The sequence below is a fragment of the Xylaria bambusicola genome (assembly GCF_022495145.1).
Source record: "Xylaria bambusicola strain CBS 139988 unplaced genomic scaffold F5B22scaffold_34, whole genome shotgun sequence".
Taxonomy (NCBI): domain Eukaryota; kingdom Fungi; phylum Ascomycota; class Sordariomycetes; order Xylariales; family Xylariaceae; genus Xylaria; species Xylaria bambusicola.
The window spans coordinates 148,341-169,960 of record NW_025953587.1 but is presented as its reverse complement, the minus strand read 5'-3'; the positions used below and the strand labels follow the sequence as shown (position 1 = coordinate 169,960).

General features: G+C 48.3%; 8 protein-coding genes across 8 annotated transcripts; 3 read left to right on the top strand and 5 right to left on the bottom strand.

The window, feature by feature from the left end:
- Positions 1-1,093: 1,093 nt before the first annotated feature.
- F5B22DRAFT_298915 (aldehyde dehydrogenase) lies at positions 1,094-3,344 on the bottom strand. Its single transcript, XM_047970499.1, has 4 exons — positions 2,561-3,344; positions 2,411-2,477; positions 1,452-2,237; positions 1,094-1,400 (listed from the first exon to the last, which is right to left on the bottom strand). The coding sequence occupies exons 1-4, from the start codon at positions 2,927-2,929 to the stop codon at positions 1,114-1,116; spliced, it is 1,509 nt and encodes a 502-aa protein (XP_047828912.1). The 5' UTR covers positions 2,930-3,344; the 3' UTR covers positions 1,094-1,113.
- Positions 3,246-6,642, bottom strand: F5B22DRAFT_299138 (uncharacterized protein). Its single transcript, XM_047970504.1, has 3 exons — positions 5,891-6,642; positions 5,371-5,796; positions 3,246-5,230 (listed from the first exon to the last, which is right to left on the bottom strand). The coding sequence occupies exons 1-3, from the start codon at positions 6,365-6,367 to the stop codon at positions 3,761-3,763; spliced, it is 2,373 nt and encodes a 790-aa protein (XP_047828911.1). The 5' UTR covers positions 6,368-6,642; the 3' UTR covers positions 3,246-3,760.
- F5B22DRAFT_299073 (zearalenone hydrolase) lies at positions 6,551-7,918 on the top strand. Its single transcript, XM_047970503.1, has 2 exons — positions 6,551-6,709; positions 6,894-7,918. The coding sequence occupies exon 2, from the start codon at positions 6,918-6,920 to the stop codon at positions 7,710-7,712; it is 795 nt and encodes a 264-aa protein (XP_047828910.1). The 5' UTR covers positions 6,551-6,709; positions 6,894-6,917; the 3' UTR covers positions 7,713-7,918.
- Positions 7,919-8,268: 350 nt separating this feature from the next.
- F5B22DRAFT_648472 (RNA polymerase I associated factor, A49-like protein) lies at positions 8,269-9,703 on the bottom strand (the record flags this gene model as incomplete). Its single annotated transcript, XM_047979018.1, has 3 exons — positions 8,269-9,108; positions 9,158-9,489; positions 9,541-9,703. 3 exons carry the CDS (start codon positions 9,701-9,703, stop codon positions 8,269-8,271), a joined length of 1,335 nt encoding a protein of 444 aa, XP_047828909.1.
- Positions 9,704-11,949: 2,246 nt separating this feature from the next.
- On the top strand, positions 11,950-14,187 carry F5B22DRAFT_299026 (kinase-like domain-containing protein). The gene is made up of 7 exons (XM_047970502.1): positions 11,950-12,117; positions 12,182-12,305; positions 12,364-12,655; positions 12,714-12,917; positions 12,977-13,191; positions 13,318-13,440; positions 13,508-14,187. Exons 1-7 carry the CDS (start codon positions 12,042-12,044, stop codon positions 14,100-14,102), a joined length of 1,629 nt encoding a protein of 542 aa, XP_047828908.1. The 5' UTR covers positions 11,950-12,041; the 3' UTR covers positions 14,103-14,187.
- A 458-nt stretch (positions 14,188-14,645) lies between these two features.
- On the top strand, positions 14,646-15,689 carry F5B22DRAFT_657733 (uncharacterized protein; the record flags this gene model as incomplete). Its single annotated transcript, XM_047980068.1, has 1 exon — positions 14,646-15,689. The coding sequence occupies one exon, from the start codon at positions 14,646-14,648 to the stop codon at positions 15,687-15,689; it is 1,044 nt and encodes a 347-aa protein (XP_047828907.1).
- Positions 15,690-16,214: 525 nt separating this feature from the next.
- On the bottom strand, positions 16,215-17,342 carry F5B22DRAFT_298728 (uncharacterized protein). The gene is made up of 2 exons (XM_047970498.1): positions 16,784-17,342; positions 16,215-16,729 (listed from the first exon to the last, which is right to left on the bottom strand). Exons 1-2 carry the CDS (start codon positions 17,249-17,251, stop codon positions 16,346-16,348), a joined length of 852 nt encoding a protein of 283 aa, XP_047828906.1. The 5' UTR covers positions 17,252-17,342; the 3' UTR covers positions 16,215-16,345.
- A 1,689-nt stretch (positions 17,343-19,031) lies between these two features.
- Positions 19,032-21,034, bottom strand: F5B22DRAFT_637663 (amino acid permease; the record flags this gene model as incomplete). Its single annotated transcript, XM_047977471.1, has 6 exons — positions 19,032-19,268; positions 19,325-19,957; positions 20,096-20,319; positions 20,370-20,551; positions 20,615-20,813; positions 20,884-21,034. 6 exons carry the CDS (start codon positions 21,032-21,034, stop codon positions 19,032-19,034), a joined length of 1,626 nt encoding a protein of 541 aa, XP_047828905.1.
- Between the last annotated feature and the right edge of the window lie 586 nt (positions 21,035-21,620).

Genomic DNA, 21,620 nt, shown 5'->3' with positions numbered 1-21,620 from the left:
CATCTATAGAACACACAGGTACCTAGTAGGTGTAATATAAGATGTCCATCACATATACAAAGCCAGAAGTTCTCTATTTAGCTGTATGATGGCTACAATGCGGCTACAATGCGACTCTGCACGAGGCACGCAGATAGGAGGTGGGAATATAAGTCCCTGCCCAGGTACCTACCAAAGTATGCCTCAAGCATTCATCCCTCTCTTAACCATTGACCGAAAGGCCCTGGAGCGCTAGGAAAAATAACTCTATTCAACGTTGGCTTGTCTACTGTAATGGGTAAACGGAAACGACGAAATACGTAGCTCCCAGCCGCCTCATCATGCCATGCTTAGTTACGAGGTAAGATATATATGAGAGACCTAGATGTGCTAGATAGATGCGGCCCAGCCCAATCATGATTCGTAAAAGTCCAAATACCTTGAAGTCTAGGTAGCTGAGGCTGCTGTCAGTTTCGAAGTCTGTGGTTCCCGGCCGGTTGTATTCCTACCTTGTGGTATGTACAGGTGGCCGCGCAACCACATGGGAGGATCATGTAACAACCAGTGAACGACTCCATGTACCTCAAAGACCGCAGTGAACGTGGTGTGTGTCTGTGTGTGTGTGTGTGTGTGTGTGTGTTAACAGGCAAGTCAATACAAACCAGGCAGCAAACATGATCCTAAATATTCTTTATCATCCTGGAAGGCTCTGTCATTGGACATGGTAGATTAATGACAGGCATAAGCGGCCCTTTCTAGTCAATTTAGCTGATGAATGCGATTACGCCGAACTCTTCAGTTTGATTGTATAATTCAAGCTTCAAAGGCTGATGGATCATGCCACTTCGCGTAGGTACTTAAGTATGATGTCCTTAGGTAGATGAATGCTACGGATAATGTGTCATTCCTGATGATTTACATTTTACCTAAGGGTGTGTCAAATCCAGGAAAATAATTCTCTCCTGCAGACATGCACAGCTGTGTCTCTGTTACTCTGTTCATGCAATCACTACGGACTTGACTTGACGTGCGTTAGACCAAGAAACTGCAAATATTCATTTTTAGGCCCTAACACCTTTCCATTCTGCGCCTAGACATCCCTACCTAGAATACGATCCATTACCTAGGTTCATATTACAATGGCCGCGTGTACATGGCCTGGATGTTGCACCAGCCCTTCAAACCATCGACTCCTAGTTCCGACCCATATCCACTCTGCTTGTGGCCCGCGAAGGCGGTCGAAGCCTGGATCTCGGCATGAGTGTTGATCCACACGTTGCCAGCCTGCAGCTTATCGGCGATGCGAGTCGCCCGGACGAGATCTCTGGACCACACGGACGCACCGAGGCCGTAGTCGGTGTTGTTAGCTCGCTGGATCACATCCGCTTCATCCGACCATTTCATAACGGGGAGGATAGGGCCTAGAAATTGTCAGCTCTAGTTTGGTTTCTATTGTTTTCGTTATTACATACCGAATGGTTCCTCAACGACTACTCTGGAATCATCCGGTGGGTTGTTGATCACAATAGGGCGGATGAAGAAGCCCTTCAGTTCCTCGATCGGCTGACCCTTCTTAGGCAAGACATCGAGCTTTGTCTCTTCGATATTTGCAAGGAGTTCCTTCACCCGCTCGTATTGCGGACGATTAGCAACGGGCCCGACGACAGTGCCTTCATCGAGCCCATTGTCGACCTTCACACTGCCGACGTACTTGACGATCTCAGCGAGGACAGCATCATAGATAGACTCGTGAACATAGACCCGCTTGATCGCGATACAGAACTGACCAGAGCGCAACATCGCCACAGTCGCAATCTTCTGCCCTACGAGTACCGGGTCGACATCTTCACAGACGATGGCAGGGTCGTTCCCGCCGAGCTCCGTCGAGACGCGCTTGAGAGACGAGCTACAGGCTTCCACGACTCTTTTTGCGGTATTTCCAGAGCCAGTGAAGCTGACCTTACCGATGCTGGGGTGGGTGGTCAGCCAGGGGCCGAGATCATCCTCGCCACTTAGCGCCTGGAGGACACCTGGGGGGAAGAACTGGAGACCAATCTCTGCAAGCTTGAGGACACTGTAAGGAGCGAAGGGCGACGGCTTGAGAATCAACGCGTTGCCTGTCAACAAGGCCGGGGCGATCTTGCCGCAAGCCAAAACCACGGGGCCGTTCCAGGGGACTATGCCGACGGCTACTCCGATGGGAGTGTAGCGCTCGACGACGTGGCGGTCCTCGCTTGACTCAATGATATCCCCGGGCTCTACGACGACCGACATTTACAGTTAGTGATTCAGTTGATGACATTTATAGAATAGTACGAAAATTTTTAGAAGCTCGATGAGCTCTTTCACAAAACAGCCTAAACAGAAGGCTAGGGAAGAACAACTATCTACAATGTATTTCAAGGGAAAGTGAAGATTGACTTTTACTCACGGGGGAGCTCGCAGAAACCGCGCATCCACCCCACGCCCCATTGGACATCACCTTCAGCCATGGCAAGCTATACCGTGCAACATATCAGCAACTTGATCTTACATCGCGAGCCCAAGGCACACATGAATAGTGCAGGCATGCGGGACTCACTGGGCAACCCATCTCTCGGACCTGAATTTCGGCAATCTCGTTGATGTGACTCTCCACGGCGTCGGCATATGCCCGAACTGCCGCCTCACGCTCTGCCCAGGGCACTTGGGCCCAGGCCGCGGCCGCCTTCTGCGCCGCCGCGACGGCTCTGTCCACGTCATGTCGAGTAGAAACAGGCACCTCCGGGTTCTCCTCTAGGGTGGCTGGGTCTATGGTGCGTCGAGTTTTGTCCGTACCATAAAGCCCGCCATCGATGACATTCTGGTAGGTGGTGAAATTCACCCTGGATCCAAGATTCAACGCTTCGGGGACTGAATGCCCGTTCTGAAGATTGAGGGAATGAGGGGGTTGCTCAACATTGACAGCCATGATGGGATTCCGTTCTTTGAGAGGGATTCTTGATATCTCCAAGGACAGTACTTTGGAAATGAGAAGAGGAGGAATCGGGAGGTGACAGATTTACCTTATATCCATAGGTATCAACATCCTAGAAGTGAACTACCCTGGTCTTTGTTTTTTAGACCCTCGGCGTTCCTCTCTTTATGGCGCCGATGAAAGAACCTTCGCAACCTGGATCAAAGGGGATTCGACGGTGAAAGAACTTGCCCAACAAATCATTTCGAGTCTTGAGGACCTTTCTTGGTATGTTCTCAGTCGACTAAACCCATCATGGGTATGGAGTCACCTCTAAGAAGCGCATAAAGGTGGCGGTGGCTGCAGGCTAGGCGTCGTGTGTTCGAGAGTGACACCTGTCTTTGAGTGGGACCTCACAATGACGTGTAATTGTAAGATACTCGGGATGCACGAGTTACGCCGGTCCCATTCTTTGAGCTAATTGTGGCGTGTGGCGTGAAAGTGCTCTAGGACGATGCGGAGGGAGGCTTCGAGTAGGGACGTAATATAATCCAATTTCGTAATAAAATATCGCTTGGCTCGGTAATCAGAATAATGAGGGTGAATTGAATGTGTTGAACGATGTTGAAGTCTGCGGTGTACTCCTCGATGGTAAGCGCCCTGGAATGTGAGTTATCCTTTGTCGGTGCTCGTACGGTGGGACTAGTTGAGATATGAACCAAGATATCTGGCTTGCATTTTTTTTTTTCTTCACATGCAGTAACACAACGTTATGAACCGCGTGAAAATGCCAAGTGTTTTAGGGAGGAAAGAAAGCACTAGGTTTTGTGTGTACTTATAGTAATGTTACTGCATATCAAGAAGATATTCCATAAAGCTGGCCTCCATCATTGGATTCAGACCCTCTTCAATATTTGCCATTATGTCTGGGTGTAATGTTTCTAGCGCCGATGTAGAGTCTTGTATCTCATCGATCTCATCGGTGCCATTATATGGCATCGATTGTATGTTGCAGGATGGCGGCATTGCAGCGTACGTATCACCGATATGTGGCTGGCTCTCGGCAACGTGACAGCTGTTAGTCACCATTGCAACTTGGTCCTCTGATGGTTGCACAGTAGGGAGGGTTGTCGCAAAGCATCCTTCTGAAGGGGCGGGAAAAGGTCCCGTGATGAAAGGGGGGATATATGGAGACTGTATAGATGTCGGAGCTTCAATCGAGATGTCGTTGGGAGGATGCGTTCGCTCAATCCTAATAGTTCCGCAAAAAGGGAGATCCAGATAGAGTGTATCACTACTGCCGACGCCTTGCTGACTATTCCTATCGCATAGCTGCTCGACGTTCGACGGTAGATGAATTCTGTAATCTACTCCCTCATAAGCTTCTTCCTCGATGGCAAGAAGTTGCCGAAATATTGGAATTATTTCGGAGCTCAATCTACCGTCTGATTCGATCTCCGCGATCTTCTCTATACTTTCAAGTGCTTGTTCCATGAGACCGCGATTGGCAAATCGTTGATGGGCTAGAAGGTCAGAGATGCTAATGCCGTCGTATTTGCCAGAAACTTGACTTTCATAACTAGTATATATGTGAAGAAGGCAGAGTGTAGCACTGGCAACGAACGCGAAGAAATCAAGCCCGCGGCAGTAAGAGACTGAGGGATGATAGCTGCGAAAGGTGGTGAAGCGGGTCAGAATCTCACGACTGGAGTTGATGACAGCGGTGGTACTGTAGTAGTACTGCTTGTCGCGTAGTGAATGCAACATTAACGGTAGATGGAGTTGTAACATTATGTTATAGTGAGCGAATTGACAAACGACCCGTGTTTCCAGAGAGGCACACTCTTCGGCGGTGCCGCAGGCATCAAACCGACTAGAGAGCAGCCACCAACGAGCAGGCATACAAGCTGTAGCCTTCTCAAGGATCTTGTCGATCTCTTTCGTCTCGGCGACATCTACGATGTTGATGCGATTTCGGTGAAGGATGCGCCCAGCTGCCATAGAATGATATCGCCCCATTCGCCCTGAGGGTGTGCACCTTTCCATTGTTTCGGGGGCTATCTGACTGTGATCTGGCAAGCTCGGTGGAGTACCTAATGCAAGTGATACATATTGATCAAAATGAACGAGTAGAAACAATATACGCTCCTGGCGAGAGGCTGACTGCGCGTCAAGTGTCCTCGGATCCTGTATTATACTTTTCTTCTGGCGGTCTAGACCTAGCAACTGTGCCATTGCTACGGCACGGCGTAGAATAGTCCATGCACGGCGAATGTTTCCCTTATAGTTGTAATATTGACCTTCGATGATGAGACACTGTGAATGAAGTTAGAGACCATTATCGGTCTACCTACGAGCCGGTGTCAGGCATATCAAGACAAAGGTCAATGGCGTGTACCAAAATCTTGCGTCGATGAGCAGCATGAGGAAATTTTAAGTAAAAGAGTGATGCATACCTCGATGATATCAAGGGACTGAGGAAGGCTATCATTGTGTGTTATTATTTGACTAGCGGTCTCAAGTGCTCGAGAGGAAATCAGGCGGTAGTCAGGACCTGAACCTGTATTCTCTTGACCATTTTGCGCTGAGAGCACCTGAAGATATGTGCCTAAGACTAGGAGCTGGCGCGCGATTGCTTCTGATGTCGTACCGGGAGTCGGTAATCGTAGCAGATCTTTGGGTGAAGGTGGAAATTGAAAACCGGAGCATGCAGAAGAAAGGGCTGGATGCAGGTTTGTGACCTTGCTGTTAATAATGGCATCGTGATGACGCTCATTGGGCCAAGCCGATATGAGGGCGTGGACTGCGGGTGTTATCTGCTGATCCGCCGAGTCCCCAAACTGCCCCCACGAGCTGCCGACTGGTGCTTTGAGAAGAGATGGCTGCCAAATGTTGGTTAGATTCACTTTGGCTTTTGCCTATGAAGCTTCAAACAGGCAGGATATACGTGGGAAGCAGACATCCTAATGGACATACCGATGTATTATTTCTTAAAACATGTAAGCGTAGGCCTGCCAAGTTATTGTCCACGTAGGGTGTCGATGAGTCGGCGGCGATGTCACCATAATGATTGGTGCCAATTGAGGCCTCAGGTCTGCCACTTCTATCATCTGAATTCAACCCAGCACGATGCCCACAGGCATTTTCAGAGTCAATCTTTCGGGACAATTCCTCAACTAGTGCTTCGAGACGTAGAATTCTGCTATCGTCGGGCTTGCTGACTCCCCGTTTCTCCGATACCACGCGCTCTTCGGGAAACTCTTGGCCGATGCACTGCGTACCCCTGCGATGACAGCCATCGCAGATATCCTCGGTTTGAGACCAGGTGCATCTGTTCTTCCGCCGCTTGCACTCCCAACAGCTTCGGGTGCCTTTACGTATTTTTCTTCTTTTGGCTTCAGGTTGGACTGACTTTGATACAGTTTCTTGCACCGGTGATCCGGAATCCGCCATTGGTGCCTCACGAAAACTGGTCGCTGGAGGGGGGGAGTCAATTGTATTGTTAGGCCCTTTTCCTGCTTTCTCAGCGTGGCGGGCCAAACACGGAACTGGGTGCCAATGAATGGTATGTGTGGGATGGACTCATGTTGATTTCCTCTGTTACAGTATCATATGAGGCGGATTTGAAGCTTCCGCCGCCCGGCGGTCGAATCTATGTACAGTAAGAAAGGCGGGGAACGGCTCGTTCGACTCCCCCCAACCCTAGGCTCCAACAGGCCGACAAGGGTCAATCGATATCAGAGGTGAACTCTGCTCAGGTGAGACGCGCTCGGATCGAACGGCGGAAAGCTAGCGGTATGACGAGTGTTTCTCTGATCATCTTGCCGCGTTGTACAGCGCATTGGGTTTATATTAAAAGGCCTCCCTTTCTCCGCAATGATGGCTGTTGGAAGGCAGCCGGAGCAAGCACAATTGCACATCAAAATCCTTATTTCTTCAGACAGAGTGTTATGTTATCGATCTTCTAAAAACACCTTAGCTTACTGACTGCATTTCCCTCGCCATGCGCACGAACGGCAAAGTCACAACCGCAGAAGGAATCACCTGGTACTATGAGCAAGAAGGCTCTGGACCGGATGTAGTCCTTATACCCGACGGACTAGGTGATTGCCATATGTTTGACAAGGCCATTCCCCATATTGTGTCCAATGGGTTCAGGGTCACAACTTTTGACATGCCGGGAATGTCTAGATCTTCTGACGCACCGCCCGAGACATATCAAGATGTCACTGCGCAGAAGTTGGCTGGGTATGTCATCAGCATCATCGACAAGCTAGGCATCGACACTGCCACTTTCTGGGGATGCAGCTCAGGGGGGTCAACGGTTTTGGCACTCTTGGCTGGCTATCCTGAGCGCGTACGGAACGCACTAGCACACGAGGTGCCAACGTACTCCAGGGACGATCTAAACGGCCTTACCAATTTGGAAGGGGACGATGTCATCTCGCAGGCGATGGCAGATTTTGTGCCTGAGTCAATGTGCGGCAACCTTGAGGCCTGGGCTGGTCTAGGAGATGAGTGCCATGCCCGAATGTGGAAGAATTATCCTCGTTGGGTTCATGGTTATCCCCGAACAATTCCGCAGTCATCGCCAACGGACACCTCGACTCTTCTGAAGCGACCACTATATTGGACAGTTGGGGGGTCAACGGAAATGAATTGGTTCTTTGACAATGTAGTGACAGCGGCCAAGGCTGGCGTCGATATTGACTATCTGCCTGGCAAGCACTTTCCATATATCTCGCATCCTGAAGCCTTTGCGAAACATGTAGTGGAGAATACCCGCAAGCACCTCTAACTAGTAACTAGTATCTTTGGCGGAGGAAAGGGGGAACCCGACAGGTTAAAGAGCTTGAGGCGCGATTTGGCAGTCTCCGTTAGTGAAGAAAGCTGTTGTTAAGCGCTTGCCATCACCTCATTCCCCAGACTCTTATAGGGTAATGTAACAGGGATCCACGCGTCATGTTGCTAAGCAGAATTCACACGCGTTCAACAGTTGCCCATACCGCGAATGCTTATATCTATTGGTGGGTAGGCCAATCAAAGATGACTGCCCCAAGAATTTGATTCTACCTAGGTAGTTGCTAAGATGACGGATGCCAGTGCTGCTTCCCACTCAACTCAAACGGAAGGGGTATTCGATGCATTGTCTATAACTCCACATTCTTTTAGTGCACTTCCATCCTTGGTATTATATACTCTTTTGCCAATTGAGCTAAGTCTATCGACATCCAGCGCTAACGTAAATGTAGCAAGACAAATGCATTCACTAAGCAGTACAAGACAGCGATCAAGTCTAGACTTAATACACCAGTCATTCTCCGTTATCTAATGGTTGGACCACTGACTTGGGCCTATCTGGTTGGCCGTTGATATCTTACTTTGGGGAATTCCAAAGGTAGAGATAGCACAGCCATTTGTATTTGGGTCCCCTTCTCGGCACCTGTGGCCTTTTTGACCTTGCCACCGATTTCACGGAAATATTGCCCGAATTGCTTGTCGTCTAGGCCTAAGTCAAACCGGATTTTGCTAGTCTCGAATTCGAAATTTGATAAAATAGCGGCTAGAGCACAGCAATATGTGTATAGTAAATCGCGATGAAACTTGTCTATCAGTTGATTAGACGAGAATTTCCGCCTGATGCTCTGGAGGACAGGTTCTGGTGCCGGGTGCAGCAGCTGTCTGAGCTTATCCGGAGGTGGAAGTTTGCCTGCTCTCCCTTTGGCTAATTTTGAAAACTTTATCAGGAATTCCAAGTAGCGCAGGGCTTTTAACCTGGTTGCTGAATCGGGACCTTCGCCGACAGCGTTAAGTCGTGACGCAATGAATGCACTTGTCAACATCTTGTTGGCGCCTTTCTTGACAGCGTCCTGCCAGTCCTTGATGGGAATAGCATTCAGCAATTCACCCCCTATCATCCCTTGAGGGGTATAAACATCTTGTATTTCTCGGGCCTCGAAGTTACCTGGGGGGACAGGCTTGGCCGCATCGGCCGCCGCCTGGAGATCTTCCTTTGATGCCATAGTATTTGTTACTTCGCCGATCGCAGACATCATAGCTTGAGAAGAAGCTCCAATTGATTTGGCTTTTGGCTCGTTATCAACAATAGCATTTTCTGTGATTGCTGCCAAAGCTTTCTTGGCTTTCTTCGTACCGAAGGCTTGTCCTAGATCACTGCGAAGCTCCATCATATTCTGTGTCCCATTAGCATTTGTTCGTGACTTAGTGAAGAAAACCACATACCTTCGATGCCATCCGGCTCTGGACATCCTCCTCTTTGGGTTGTTGTGAACGCACAACTCCTCTCACAGCCATTTTTCTAGCCTCGACGACGGACAGTTCGCCAGTTGCGGGATCGAATACGCCGATATAATGTTTGAGATGCGACTCCCGACCTCCAGGGCCCTCTTCCCTTGCTGTATAATCTAGTTTACTATGGGAAGACGAGTGGAGCATGAGACTCGATGATGAACTGGCTGCATGTTTGATTTTCGCTTTTTTCGACTTGGACGGCGCGTTCTTTGTATACGCTTGGAAGGTAACGGAGCTAGGAAGACAGAGACCGGGATGTGTTGCTAGTCCAGTGAGCTGATGCTTGGTCCAGCCTCGATTGAACTCTCACTGACCTATAATTGGGGGGCATGTGCTTTCTACCTGCATAGAGGCAACTTTAACTGTATTGAATTGCGCCTGTTCGGAATCTGTCTGTACCGCTACTTTCTTCTTTGGCTGTTTGGCGCTGCCATCGTGGTCTCTATCTCTCTTCCTCTTCCCTTCTTTGCCCGCCATTTTCGAGACCAGAAGAGATATCAAAGGTTTGGCCAACAATTTTTGAGGTGAAGAAAAAAGATCAAACGTAAACGAAGGTCGTGATGCGTAGGTAGTAAGCCCAAATACTGGTGATGTTTGCTTAGCGCATCGATGTCTCTATGCCTACCTCCTAAGGTAATCGTAGGCCAGCTCGGGAAAAAGTTTTGGATCTGCCAATCGATTAGAGCTCCTGCCCAAAGGTGATCGTTTTCGGAAGGCGGTAAATATACCCCACCAGCGCTCAGATCCGCAATATAACTACCAAGCTGAACTCAATACAAAATGTCGTATTAAATCCATGAGTCTAATTCATTCCAGATTAAACTAGCCATGCAAGGTACAGCAACTAGTAGATGTCAGACGGACTGCGATTGTGCTCCATTTGACCACTGATTCTTCACAAGGTTCCCTTTTGTCGCGAGTAGGTACCTACTTAAGGTTCTAATTAACCAGTACTGCTATTAGTACCGGCCTCATGCACACCATCTCAGCTCAGGAGCTCTCAAAGCCATTGTAGTCAATTGAGCAACTTCAATCAAATTTCATTCTTCACGCAAACACATCAGTATTCGTGGGTCACTTTTTGTCATTCAGCTAGCTGCCTACTAGGCTGCGGCGTGATTCATTCCGTCATCCTCTGACCATGGGCCACGAAGGCAGTTTCTGCCTACACCCGTGCTGCGTAAACAGCTCTAGCATTCCACTCGATGGTAATGATTGACCAGCTATCCTCGATTTAGACCGGCCTCCGTCACTTTGGCAATCCGCCACTTCACTCAGTAGTACCCTGGTACACGTTCCCCATAGTCCTTGTCTGTTGGTTGATTATAGTGTCGGGATTTGATAAGAGAATTATCTTGATGACGTGTGCTGTGTGTGCATGCAGACTTGTTTTCGTTGTCATGACGTTTGGTTTGTTGCGTCAAAGACGGCTGAGATCGAGTAGAGGCGAGTTGTTTATTTGCTGTTAAACGAACCGAGTCAGTCAATTGCATACCGATACTGTTGCTCAAGATGTACATACCTGCGGGCCCTCATCTTTCTCCTCTTACGCTTGAGGCGTCGAACTCTCTTCTTTCTCCACTTAGCTCTCATCTTGGCGACTATGATAGCAATAAGTCAGCATCCAGTGATTATGGTTTGGTGAAGCAACAAAAGTACGCGGAATGTCAATTAGGCGGGGGTGGTGGGATGATGTCAGTGATGACACGACGAGCGCGCGCAGTGCGGATGTGAGAACAACAACTCGCACTGCGGCGACGAAGCAACAGATAGTAATGTTCGTTCCATTGCTTTAACATGCAAATGCGATGCAAAAGACGCGGGGGCTACACTCACAAGTTTGCTGTCGATGAGGTGCTGAGATGATGTTGTTAGAAGGAGGAAAGGAAGTTCGCAATTGGAGCGGGACGGATTGAAGTAGGCGACAGATTAGGGTTGTGACCGCCCGGCTATTGTTCGGGTGTGGCAGGGCATGCCATGAAGCGGGGGAATCAGTGAATGCGACTCGCGGTGGGGTACGAGTGCCGCAATTGCTGGCTCTTATTGAACAGAACCTTAGAAGCAAACCAACCAAGGTGCCACTATGACGACAGCCAGGCAGCTTCATAAACCTTAAGAGAAGCTTCTGATACTTGCACCTTCCTCACAGTAGCTACTGGTTGCGGATTGACTCGGCCTGCTGTCTTGTCAATTGCGATTATCTACTTAGACCATTCCAAACCGAAGACTCGATATCTGTATTCAACTGAATCGACTCTTGAACTCTTGAAGGATGTACATCATTGAAACGCAAACCTACCTTCTGCCTTGGTACCTAATCCATGACAGAGTTACCTATGTTGGTAGGTGTATTTGGATGGAGGGCATGTACATAGGTAGGCACCCAAATTGATTGTACCTTCCAAGTAGTCCTTGTACACCTACCTACATCGCTCCTGCCCTCGAAAATTCGAGATTTGCTCAGTTAGTGAGAGATGGCTGCATGGGAAGGGAAGGCACGCGATAAAGTACTGAGACATGTTCGTAGCTGCATAACAGCCAACCTTGAACGTGCACTACGCTACAAATATGATGTGCGGTGATCACAAAACAGAATTTTGTAGATTTCGAGGTTTGGAATCCGATGCTCATACTTCATTCCGTGGACACCCTACCTAGGTAGTGGTGATTATCATTGTCAGTAGAGTGCTCAAGCTTGTGCAAGGGTCCTTATATCAAGTTTTATCCGCATTGGCTCGGCGCGCCTCATCGACCTGCCGTATTCCACATATGAAAGAATCATTATATTATCAATAAGACCACGTTGAGACTAGCAATGTCCAATGATCAACTAGTCGCGCAGATATTCTGCCGCTATATCGACAAACCACTACCAGAACACTTCCGACCAGGTAAGCCTCACAGACTCTAAGCTTACCTGCAACCGTTCGGTAGTCTAGATTGACAAGTCCTAAGGCAACGGCTTCATTGCAAGTACGCGTTTTGATAATACACGCTTAAATCCAGGGCCTCGCCCCTGTATGGACATATCTCTGTCCATTGGCAAACAGGTTCAAGTTGGAAGAGATGTAGAAGAGAAGTAGGCCGGTTCTCTTTTCCATTCTCTCGCACAGAAGAATACTTATCCTTTACCCAAGCGACATTGCGATTCCTCATCCCTATGTTTCAAGAAAGCATTTTGTTATATATTCTGTTGTGTATAACGGAGACACGCAGCCGCTCTTATACGTACGTGATTGTGGCTCACTCTGCGGCACGTATATCGACAGGCCTTGCTCTCCGCGTATAAGATTACCGCCTTCTTCTGGATATTTGCTTAGCCAAAGCGAAATCATTCGGATTCAACCTTATTGGGAATTTCACGTATATCTGTCGGGTATGTGTCCTAGAGGTTCAATATTGAATCAGATACAAAAGAACGAGACTGAAGTATATTCGCACATCCTGATATCAGTGTCGCGCCGTTCCAAACTAACAGAATTCGTAGCTTGAGAAAGCTGGATTTCTCATCAACGAACGGCTATTGGGAAGTGGTGCTCTAGCGTCTGTTCATCTTGCTATCAATCTCAAGTCCGGGCGACAAGTTGCTTGTAAGGTTCATCGGCTTACCCATTTCCGGCAATTCCAGAAATCCTCGACCATAATTCGACGCATTCTGGACGAAACTAATATTCTTAGTAGAGTTACTCATGTAAGCGTTTAGAGCCTAGTGGTCGCCATTCTCCTTGTGAAAATGCTAACTAATAAAAGCCTAACCTTCTTAAGTTCGTAGCTGCGTTTCGATCGTCAGATATGTTATATACCTTTACAGAACTAGCGACGGGCGGAGACCTCTTCTCTATGCGTCTCCAACACTTGGATGGTTTACCGGAGATGGATACAAAGCTCATTATTAGACAAATAGTGGAAGCCATCAGTTATCTACACCAGCACAAGATTGCTCATAGAGATCTCAAACCAGAAAAGTAAGCGGCATCCATTGATCTACTATGCCTTATTCAAGGCCAGCTGAGTCCAGTCAATTTCGCATGACCGTGGCTTTTGTGCCCTAGTCACGGTTGAATTATCCATGATATTAACTTGCTGCAAAGTGTTTTCTTTGCTACCGGACCAACGCTCCCGGCTCGAATAATTGTTGGAGACCTCGGGTTTGCTAAAGTGGCTGCATCAGGTCGAATGGCCAGTGAAGTCGGCACCCCAACGTATATGGCCCCGTAAGCAAATATTGTTTCCGTATAAACTCAAGTGTATCTTGTATTAAACTCTGCTGAATCACCCTAGGGAAATGTGTCGTGGTCAAGGTCATGGCCTGGAGGTTGACATTTGGTCACTGGGCATGATTTCGCTATTCCTCGTTGTGCTTGACTGGGATAATATCAGTTTACTTAACTCCTTTGACCAGGATGCTGTTGATGAAAGCCTATCAACTGCCTTCAGTGAACTATATAAAGGGAGCAAAACCTTGTCCGAAGATTTCAGGAACTTCATTCGAAAGTGTCTTGCTATAAATTCATCGAACAGGATTACAGCGGAGGATTCCAAAGAGCATCCTTGGTTTCTCTCATCAGGCTTTCAACTAGATCATCAGATGAAGGAGGTTACGAAAGGATGGAAACCAAGTTCTGTTGTCCACAACTCAGTGCAAGACTTGGACATCCTTGTAGGCACTGAGGCTCGCGAAACGCGATCTACAGTGTCTTTAGAAGAAACAACAAGAGCTGAATCAGACATGGCTGAAGACGTTGATACTGAAGTTTCATACTACTTCAGAGACAACAAGCCAACCATGAATAACAGACAACAAGTTGTTCCAAACCCGCCGGTAATCAAGCTGACAGGAATCTATGGAGGCTCGAATTATTACGTAGGCATTTGAGAGCGTAATGGTCAGGCTTGGCTGCTATTTTCTTCTACTACAAGTGTTCCTTTCATCTACAGGCTTGAGTTAGGTAATATAGAGCTAATTCATGATACATCTATAAAGAGAAATGAGTTTAGATCGCTTTGGTGAGTAGTATACTCAGCTGAATATAATACTTACTTGTCGTTTTGTGGTATATAAATTATATTCATAGGAGCTTGTAGAATCCGTCTTGCGTCGAAAATGGTGATTCGGCAACCTTGAGGTCTTTCTCATCAGGACTAAATAATTCAATACTCCTTTTATTTATCCCACACCTTGAGAACAATGGATCTTAGGGCATAAGGCGGCTTTCTTTTTTAGGCCCTTTATCTACATAGGGAGTGTTATTGCTTGATTCCACAAAGGCCTTGGCCACTTTGTCCTTCGCTAATATTCTTAAGTCCACAAACACGTAGTGTAAAGAAAGATTAGTGATGAGGATCTAGACTCTATTAATCATTTTTTTTCTTTTCCCGGGTCAGACACAAATATAAATATTTATTTCGAGAGAGCTAAATGGCATCGCAGGGCGAGCTTCGAAATTCGGACAGTGAGAAAGAGCCGAAAGCGACCGATAAAAACCACCCCAAAGCCTCATCAAAGCACGGAAAGGGGCGACCATCCGTAGATGTGCAGCTGGCGCAGAATTATAGAGAACGGCAGGATCTACCACCTATCGAACAAGGCGTGGATCCCAAGCAAGAGGGGGGGAACCAAGAATTTCCTAGCTCGGATGCAGAATATGTTGAGATAGTGCTGGACAAACGCTTGAAAATAGACCTACAGACGACACAATCATGGCCGGACGAACGAAGATCTGAAGCCGATAATGGCAAATCACCTAGGGACTATGTCACGGGTCGCAAGCTATCCCAGCACGGTCGGTCATGTCTCAGATGCTTAGAAAAGGGACTGCGATGCACACTCAACTACCTTGGCAAGGAATCAGACCCTCAGTGCGCGGCTTGCCGACGGTCAAAGGCACCGCATTGTGTGAGATTCCAGCCGGTCGGGGATCATGGGCACGGAATTCCGTTCTATGGGCCACCGTGGAAAAACCCAAACTTCGTTGCCGGCGGGCCGGCAGGAAAAACCGTAGCGCGACTACCGAGCGAGCAACTAGAAGAAATGCTCCGCGAGTTCTACGAAGGACAAAAGGGGTATGTGATGGGCCAGTATATGACGGCAAGCGATGTGCACAGCTTCGCGCTGCCACCATTCAACGGCGCAGATCTACCCCCCATAGACCGGCCGGAGAACTATGAGGAAATGGATTGGAAGGACATCCTTCCGGATTGGAGGAATCGGAGCTTACAGTCGCCTAAGAAAGGGAGCGAAAAGGACGATGAGTATGAGAAAGTGAAGAAAACACTGGCTCTTGCTAGAGAAATATCCTTGCTGCCGCCGAACCCCGACGGGGAAGACGCAGAAGCTATTCGGCAGAAGATGGCGCGGATAAAGCTTACGACCTCAAATAACGCGCAAGAAGAGGATATCAGTTTGCTGAGAATTGTGAGGAGGTATAGGCCCAGGGAAAAGAATCTTAGTGACATTGTATAAAGGTATGGTATACATACGTCGATTTACTACCTAGGCATGATGGTGGGTTTTCTTAACGTCAGGCCGTTCATTGCACGAGGCGGGTTCCTCGTACCATTGTAATGAGTCTGAGTCGATAGACAAGCTGTATTTGAAATAAATAGGAAGCGATTAACAAGTAGCTAACGAATTGTGATCTCAACTTGAAGTCAAAAAGGGCATCATAATCGTCAGTGACATGCGAAGGGAGCCTAAATACCTATAGAGATGATTTATTCCATAGTCGATACCAGCGACCTACAACCCCACGGTCTAGGATATTTGGGAACACCATACTAAGATCTATATATGGGTTTTTACAACTTATATACAGACGGTGTGTCAAGTTTGTCTGAGACACAGTTGGTAGATACATGAATATGCACAATTAAATCAATCAGATGACCTCGCCAAATGCTTGCCCGATTGAATCCCGCTATTAAAAGTTAAGCTCAATTTCCCAATAGTTCGGAGGCTTCGGAGTATAGTTGAGGTTTCAACTTCGGCACACGTTATTGAGCTTGTCATCGATACCAAGCCTTATTACTGTGATTAAGCTCCTACCACTTCCCACTTCGTGAACGTGTCCCAAGACACTATCGCGATAATTATGTACTGACAATCATCCCGCCTTCAATTCATTGTAGTCGGTTGTGCTGCTCATTCGCGTCACCAGGAAGTTCGAAAACAGGCGCCGAGTCGCCGTGCAGTTCCTTGGCCGGCTGCTTGGGCGCTGGCGGTATAAAAGGTTGGGTTAAATAATGAGGCTGACCGTAAGAACCATCCGGGTTATATGTATGCGCTGAAGAAGTTCCAGGGGTTGGAGGAGTTACGTTTGATGCTTTCCTCCGTCGATACCATATCCAGCCTATAACACCGAGTAGGACAGCAGCTGCGCCCACCCCAGCGCCAATTCCGCCGGCCGCGGCGGGTGTGAGCCCTGAGTTCGAGTTTCCAGAGGGCGTTTCTGTTGGAGTCGGGTCGGACGAGGAGGTAGGTAAAGAGCTGGTTGATGAAGGAGGCTATCCATGGTTCAGCACTTCCGCAAAACGACGAACTCTAGACTTGCTACATACCGGTGGAGTGTACAACAAAGCTAAGGCAAATAAATGCTGGTTTGGGTGTCTCGTTCTTGTCTCTATCTTTATCGTGCTCGCTACGAAATCGGTTTTTGTCAACGTATCTATGGTTTGACTGTCCCACTGCGATACGCAACGGAACCAATCGCCATGGGTAGTAGAAACGCTCCAGGTTTCCTTATCGCAGGTGAAACTGTAGAGGTCGGGGCAACATGTTACGGCGTCACCATTTGTACAGGCTGGTGTATATTTCGCCGGGCAGCCTGAGCCCGCATATGTAAGAGTAGCGGTCCATTCTGAAGAGAAACATGCTGTAGTCTGCGATGGGCCTCCTAGAACAGTACGGGCATCCTTTTGTATATCGCTATATTGCCACACCCATAGATCACTCTTGCGAAGACATCCGGAAGCGGTCGGTGCCCAGTCTGTCGACAACGTTGGCGCTGGAGTTGATGTCGTCGTCATACTGTCGCCGTGAATTAACCTGACCCTATAGTTATCGGTTCATTCCCGTAGGAATGTTTCTTCAATGTGTTGATCGGGCAGGATGAGCGCCGGATTGAATAGATTTCGCATGTGGAATCTACCGGATCTGCTGCACACTCCCAAAGCAAAACTATATGTTTTTGCCTAGTGTAGTAGGAGGATCAGCCATGCGGGTCACTCCATCTCAGGCCTGCACTATTCCAAAGTAGATCTTCAATATCCTTGATCACTGCCTGGCCAAGAGTATCGGGCTTATGCCGAGACGGGGCGATGCTGGATACTAAAACGGCTGCCATGTTGCTCATTACTACACAGGAATAAGTATATGTTTAGCTGGTAATACTCTGTTTGCGATCAATCAACGACAATCGTTTACCTCTACCCCGTACTGCTGTGGGAGTATAAGAGAAGTAAGAGAAGAATTCACTGAAAGATGGCTGGCTGCACATGTTTGTTGTCGCAACATCGCAAGATCCTCGAAGCTACCCGTGCTCGACACAGCTTCCATACTGTAAGTATGATTGCGATTGCGGATCAACATTGTCAAGCAGCTGCTAAGCCTTACTTACTCTAGACTTTTGGGGCTTAGGGGGCCAATCAATACGCCGTATGCCACGCGACTAGGCACACAGGACGTCGGATTGCAGCTAATTTTAGAAGATAACCAGCTAACGTCGGCGAATATGCCCTCACTGGAGACTTTCCCGTGACGATGGTCTGGACGGGGTTTTCCTTAGGCCATGAGCAGGTGAGATCTACAGGAGCTGGAAGCCTAAGAGTACACACACTGTATATACTGTGAAGCTAAGAGGCATTGATTCTGGGTCACTGTTAGCGACTGCATTGACTTCATCGTAGCATCACCATCTTGAACTGCTAAAGCTTTGCTTTTACCTCTGACGTGGGCTACCAACAGCTCGCTATTATCTGAAAATGCGATACTCCTCCATGGCCGTGCCTATCTTTACCTAAGCGATACGATGCGATGCGATGCTCTTAACCTAGGGCCCATGAAAATAGTGGGCAGACTCAGTGTAATGATTTGCATGTTGCTGCGGCAGAGATGCCATCAGGAATCTCCCCGCTGACATGGGTCGTTCAAAAGTGTCGGCTATGTTCTAAGCAAACGACACTTGTTCAGCTTGTTCAGCTTGTTCAGCTTGTTCAGAAAGCAGAAGGAAGAGACCACGGGAGTCCCCGAGCACTCTATCTACCCCTTGCTCAGCACGCGATACATTGAGTAGGAGCGAAAGCGAACTGATGAATGCGCTACGCTTATCTCCGCTTCGTCCACACACGCGCTAGCTTCTGCAACGACGTGGTGCTGGCTGACGGTCTACATTAGCATGATGGATTGAATCTCGCTATTATTCCGTTCCCAGAGCGAGGGCAGCTTACCCAGCTTGTTTGTTATATGCTTAGGACCTCCAAAATTCGCCTGTGTATCGAGTCGTCCTTTACACTCATGATCCACCTTTCTTTCCTGTGCTTTTTCGCGAACGACAAGGCCAGCTATGCCCGAATAACTCTTGCCAGGTTCGCAAAGACATCCTTGCAGTATCACTGCGCTTCACAGTTCCGATTTGATTGACCGGAGCATAGCTCAAGGCGCTTATTCTTCATTTATCTGGCTCTACTGACACTATTAACAACATGAGTGTGTCAAGTTCTATAAACATAATATGTGCAACCTAGATAATGTCTAAGGTTATTGCATAATTGCTGGTGCAATGTCCCTTCTCCCGCAACCAACGTACAACTAGAAAAGAGCTCGAAGAATACGCATCGGCCAGCTCCTATGTTGCTCCGGTGCATCTTCGTACTCCGATGGTTCCAGAGGGCGAGAGCCTGATACGAGATCGATGTCCTTGAGGTTGATATAGAGCTTCCAATTGCGAGACCATATCTTCCAGAAGAGGTACAGTACTATCACAACAAATGTGGCGAGGTATCCCGCAAAGAATGTTTCGGCTTCGGGTTTAGAATTGGGCGTTGGCTAATGGCCGACGTTAGTATTCTAACTGACATTGCAAGCGGATTAGAGAGGCTTACGTATAGAGAATTATAAAATGTAGCAATCAAGCACAAAAAGACGAGGAAGAGTCCGATCCAACTGCCCCAAACACCCAAAGGTGCCCGGTATGGAATCTCTCGTAGGTCGCGTCCCTGAGCCTTCCATGCCATTCGGAAGCGAATATGGGCCAAGCAACAAGAGCCCCAAACAAAGAAGTAGTTAAGACCACCGAGGGCCAGAAGCCAAGTGAAAGCGTCACCGCCCTTGGGCGCGTCGACTACATAACCGAGTAGTCCGAAGGCCAATTGGATAATCACGCACACTAGGGGCCGACCCTGTTTATCGACGTAAGACAGTAGCTTGGGCGCCATGCCACGCTCAGCTAACGCTTGCATCGTTCGTGTAGACGCGTAAGTGCACGAGTTGGCCACGCTGACAACGGAGATGGTGATCACAGCGTTGAAAATGGAAGGCAGCACCTGAATACCAGCATCCTGAATGGCAAGAACGAAGGGAGAAAATCTCGAGTTGGAACCTGTCGCATTCTCTAGTCGCTCATCATCGGACGGGAATATCAAGCCCAGGATGAAGAGGTTGACGACGTAGAAGAACAGGATTCGGAAAAAGACTTGCTTAGCTGCGAGAGGGATAGCTTTTCGGGGATTGGATGACTATTGAGAGAAAGCTGAGTCAATAATCGCTGTACATAGCTTCCGAATGCTGAAGGGGTGGTAGAACAGACACCGTCGATTAGACGGCATGTGTTCACGAAACCTGCCTAAGCAACAGAGAAGACTTCAAATACTAACCTCAGCAGCTGCAAGGCCAACCAACTCAGTACCGCCGAATGAGAAAGCAGCGACGACGAAGACACCAGCAAAACCGTTGAAGCCGTTCTGGAACGCGCCGGGATCGTGCCAGTACTTCGCTCCCAAATAGCCCCTGTCACCGACACCGCCCACGTTGATTACAATGCCGAGGATAATGAAACCTATGCAAGCTGCAATCTTGATGAGACTAAGGACGAATTCAACTTGGCGCATGTCAGTATCTCAAAAATGATCTCATACCGTCACTACATACCTTCACCATAGCCACGGACACCGAAGACTTGAATTATGATCAAAACGACCAAGAACACAGTGACCCATACGGCTGAGTCGATGTCATCTCTCCAGAACGTAATTGTACCAGAAGCAGCGATGAGTTCGAAGGGGAGCACAGTCAGCCAACCGATAGCATATTCCCAACCGACGGCGAAACCCCTATTGCGAAACGAAATTAGATCGGAGGTCATAAGGCCAGCTTCAGGTTAGAAGGGGACAGACCAAGAAGGATCTACGAAACGAACGACGTAGGTGTAGAAAGCACCATTCACGGGATACAAGACAGCTAGTTCGCCCAAGGCCTGCATGGTAAACAGCAACATCACACCGATAATCAAATAGCCGATGATCAAAGAGGCTGGTCCACCGTTGTGAAGAGCACCTCCAGAGCCGATGAAAAGACCTGCACCGATAGCGCCACCTGTTATCGCACGAGTCGTTAGTTCAAGCCTTGCGCGTGCAGAGCAGAATTGCCAAATAGTTGTACATACCGACAGCAATCATTTGCATGTGGCGACCCCTCAGATCAGTCTTGAGCGCAGCGCCCTTGTTGACAATCCCGACCTCCTCATCCGTATGGCTAGCGCCATCGTGATGGGGGAAGACGTTGACATCCTTTTCCTTACTGTCTGACTCCGACATGATGGTTGGAGCTATGAGAGTTGCCGTAAAGATTAACCAAGGGAATGGACGGCGAGGTTGACGAGAAGGGGGAGAAAGGGAGAAGAAACAAGCGGAAGGAACTCATTATCAAGGGATCAAGAGAGGGGATGTAGAGATATATACCCAATGCAATGTCACAAAGCGGCGTAGTAGGGTACCAGTAGACAGGCACCTAGACTACCCGGGTACTACTGTGGCAAGGTCCCTCCTACTGGTATCGCATCCGTCGATGGCGAGAGCCAGACATCTTGGGTTTAACAGAGCGCACACAGTAGTCTCTCGGGGTCCAAGTTCCTCAGGAAGACGCATGTTAAAGCCATGCAAAACAACTTGTATTATCAGGGGTTAATCGTACGAGACAACCCCTGCTATCTACTCGTCGCATGTCTAACGCCTATCTCTTTGGATGCGAATCTACTTGAGAAGACTACACCCTGTCTTATCTTTGATGAGCTGGAGAGCCAGGCCGTGCTGTGAGCGTCTAGCCGCAGGCCCGGGAGGTCTGACTTGAAGCCTAGGACAGAAGGGGAATTGTCTCAGTCGAAAACCTCCCTGGGGGCGTAGA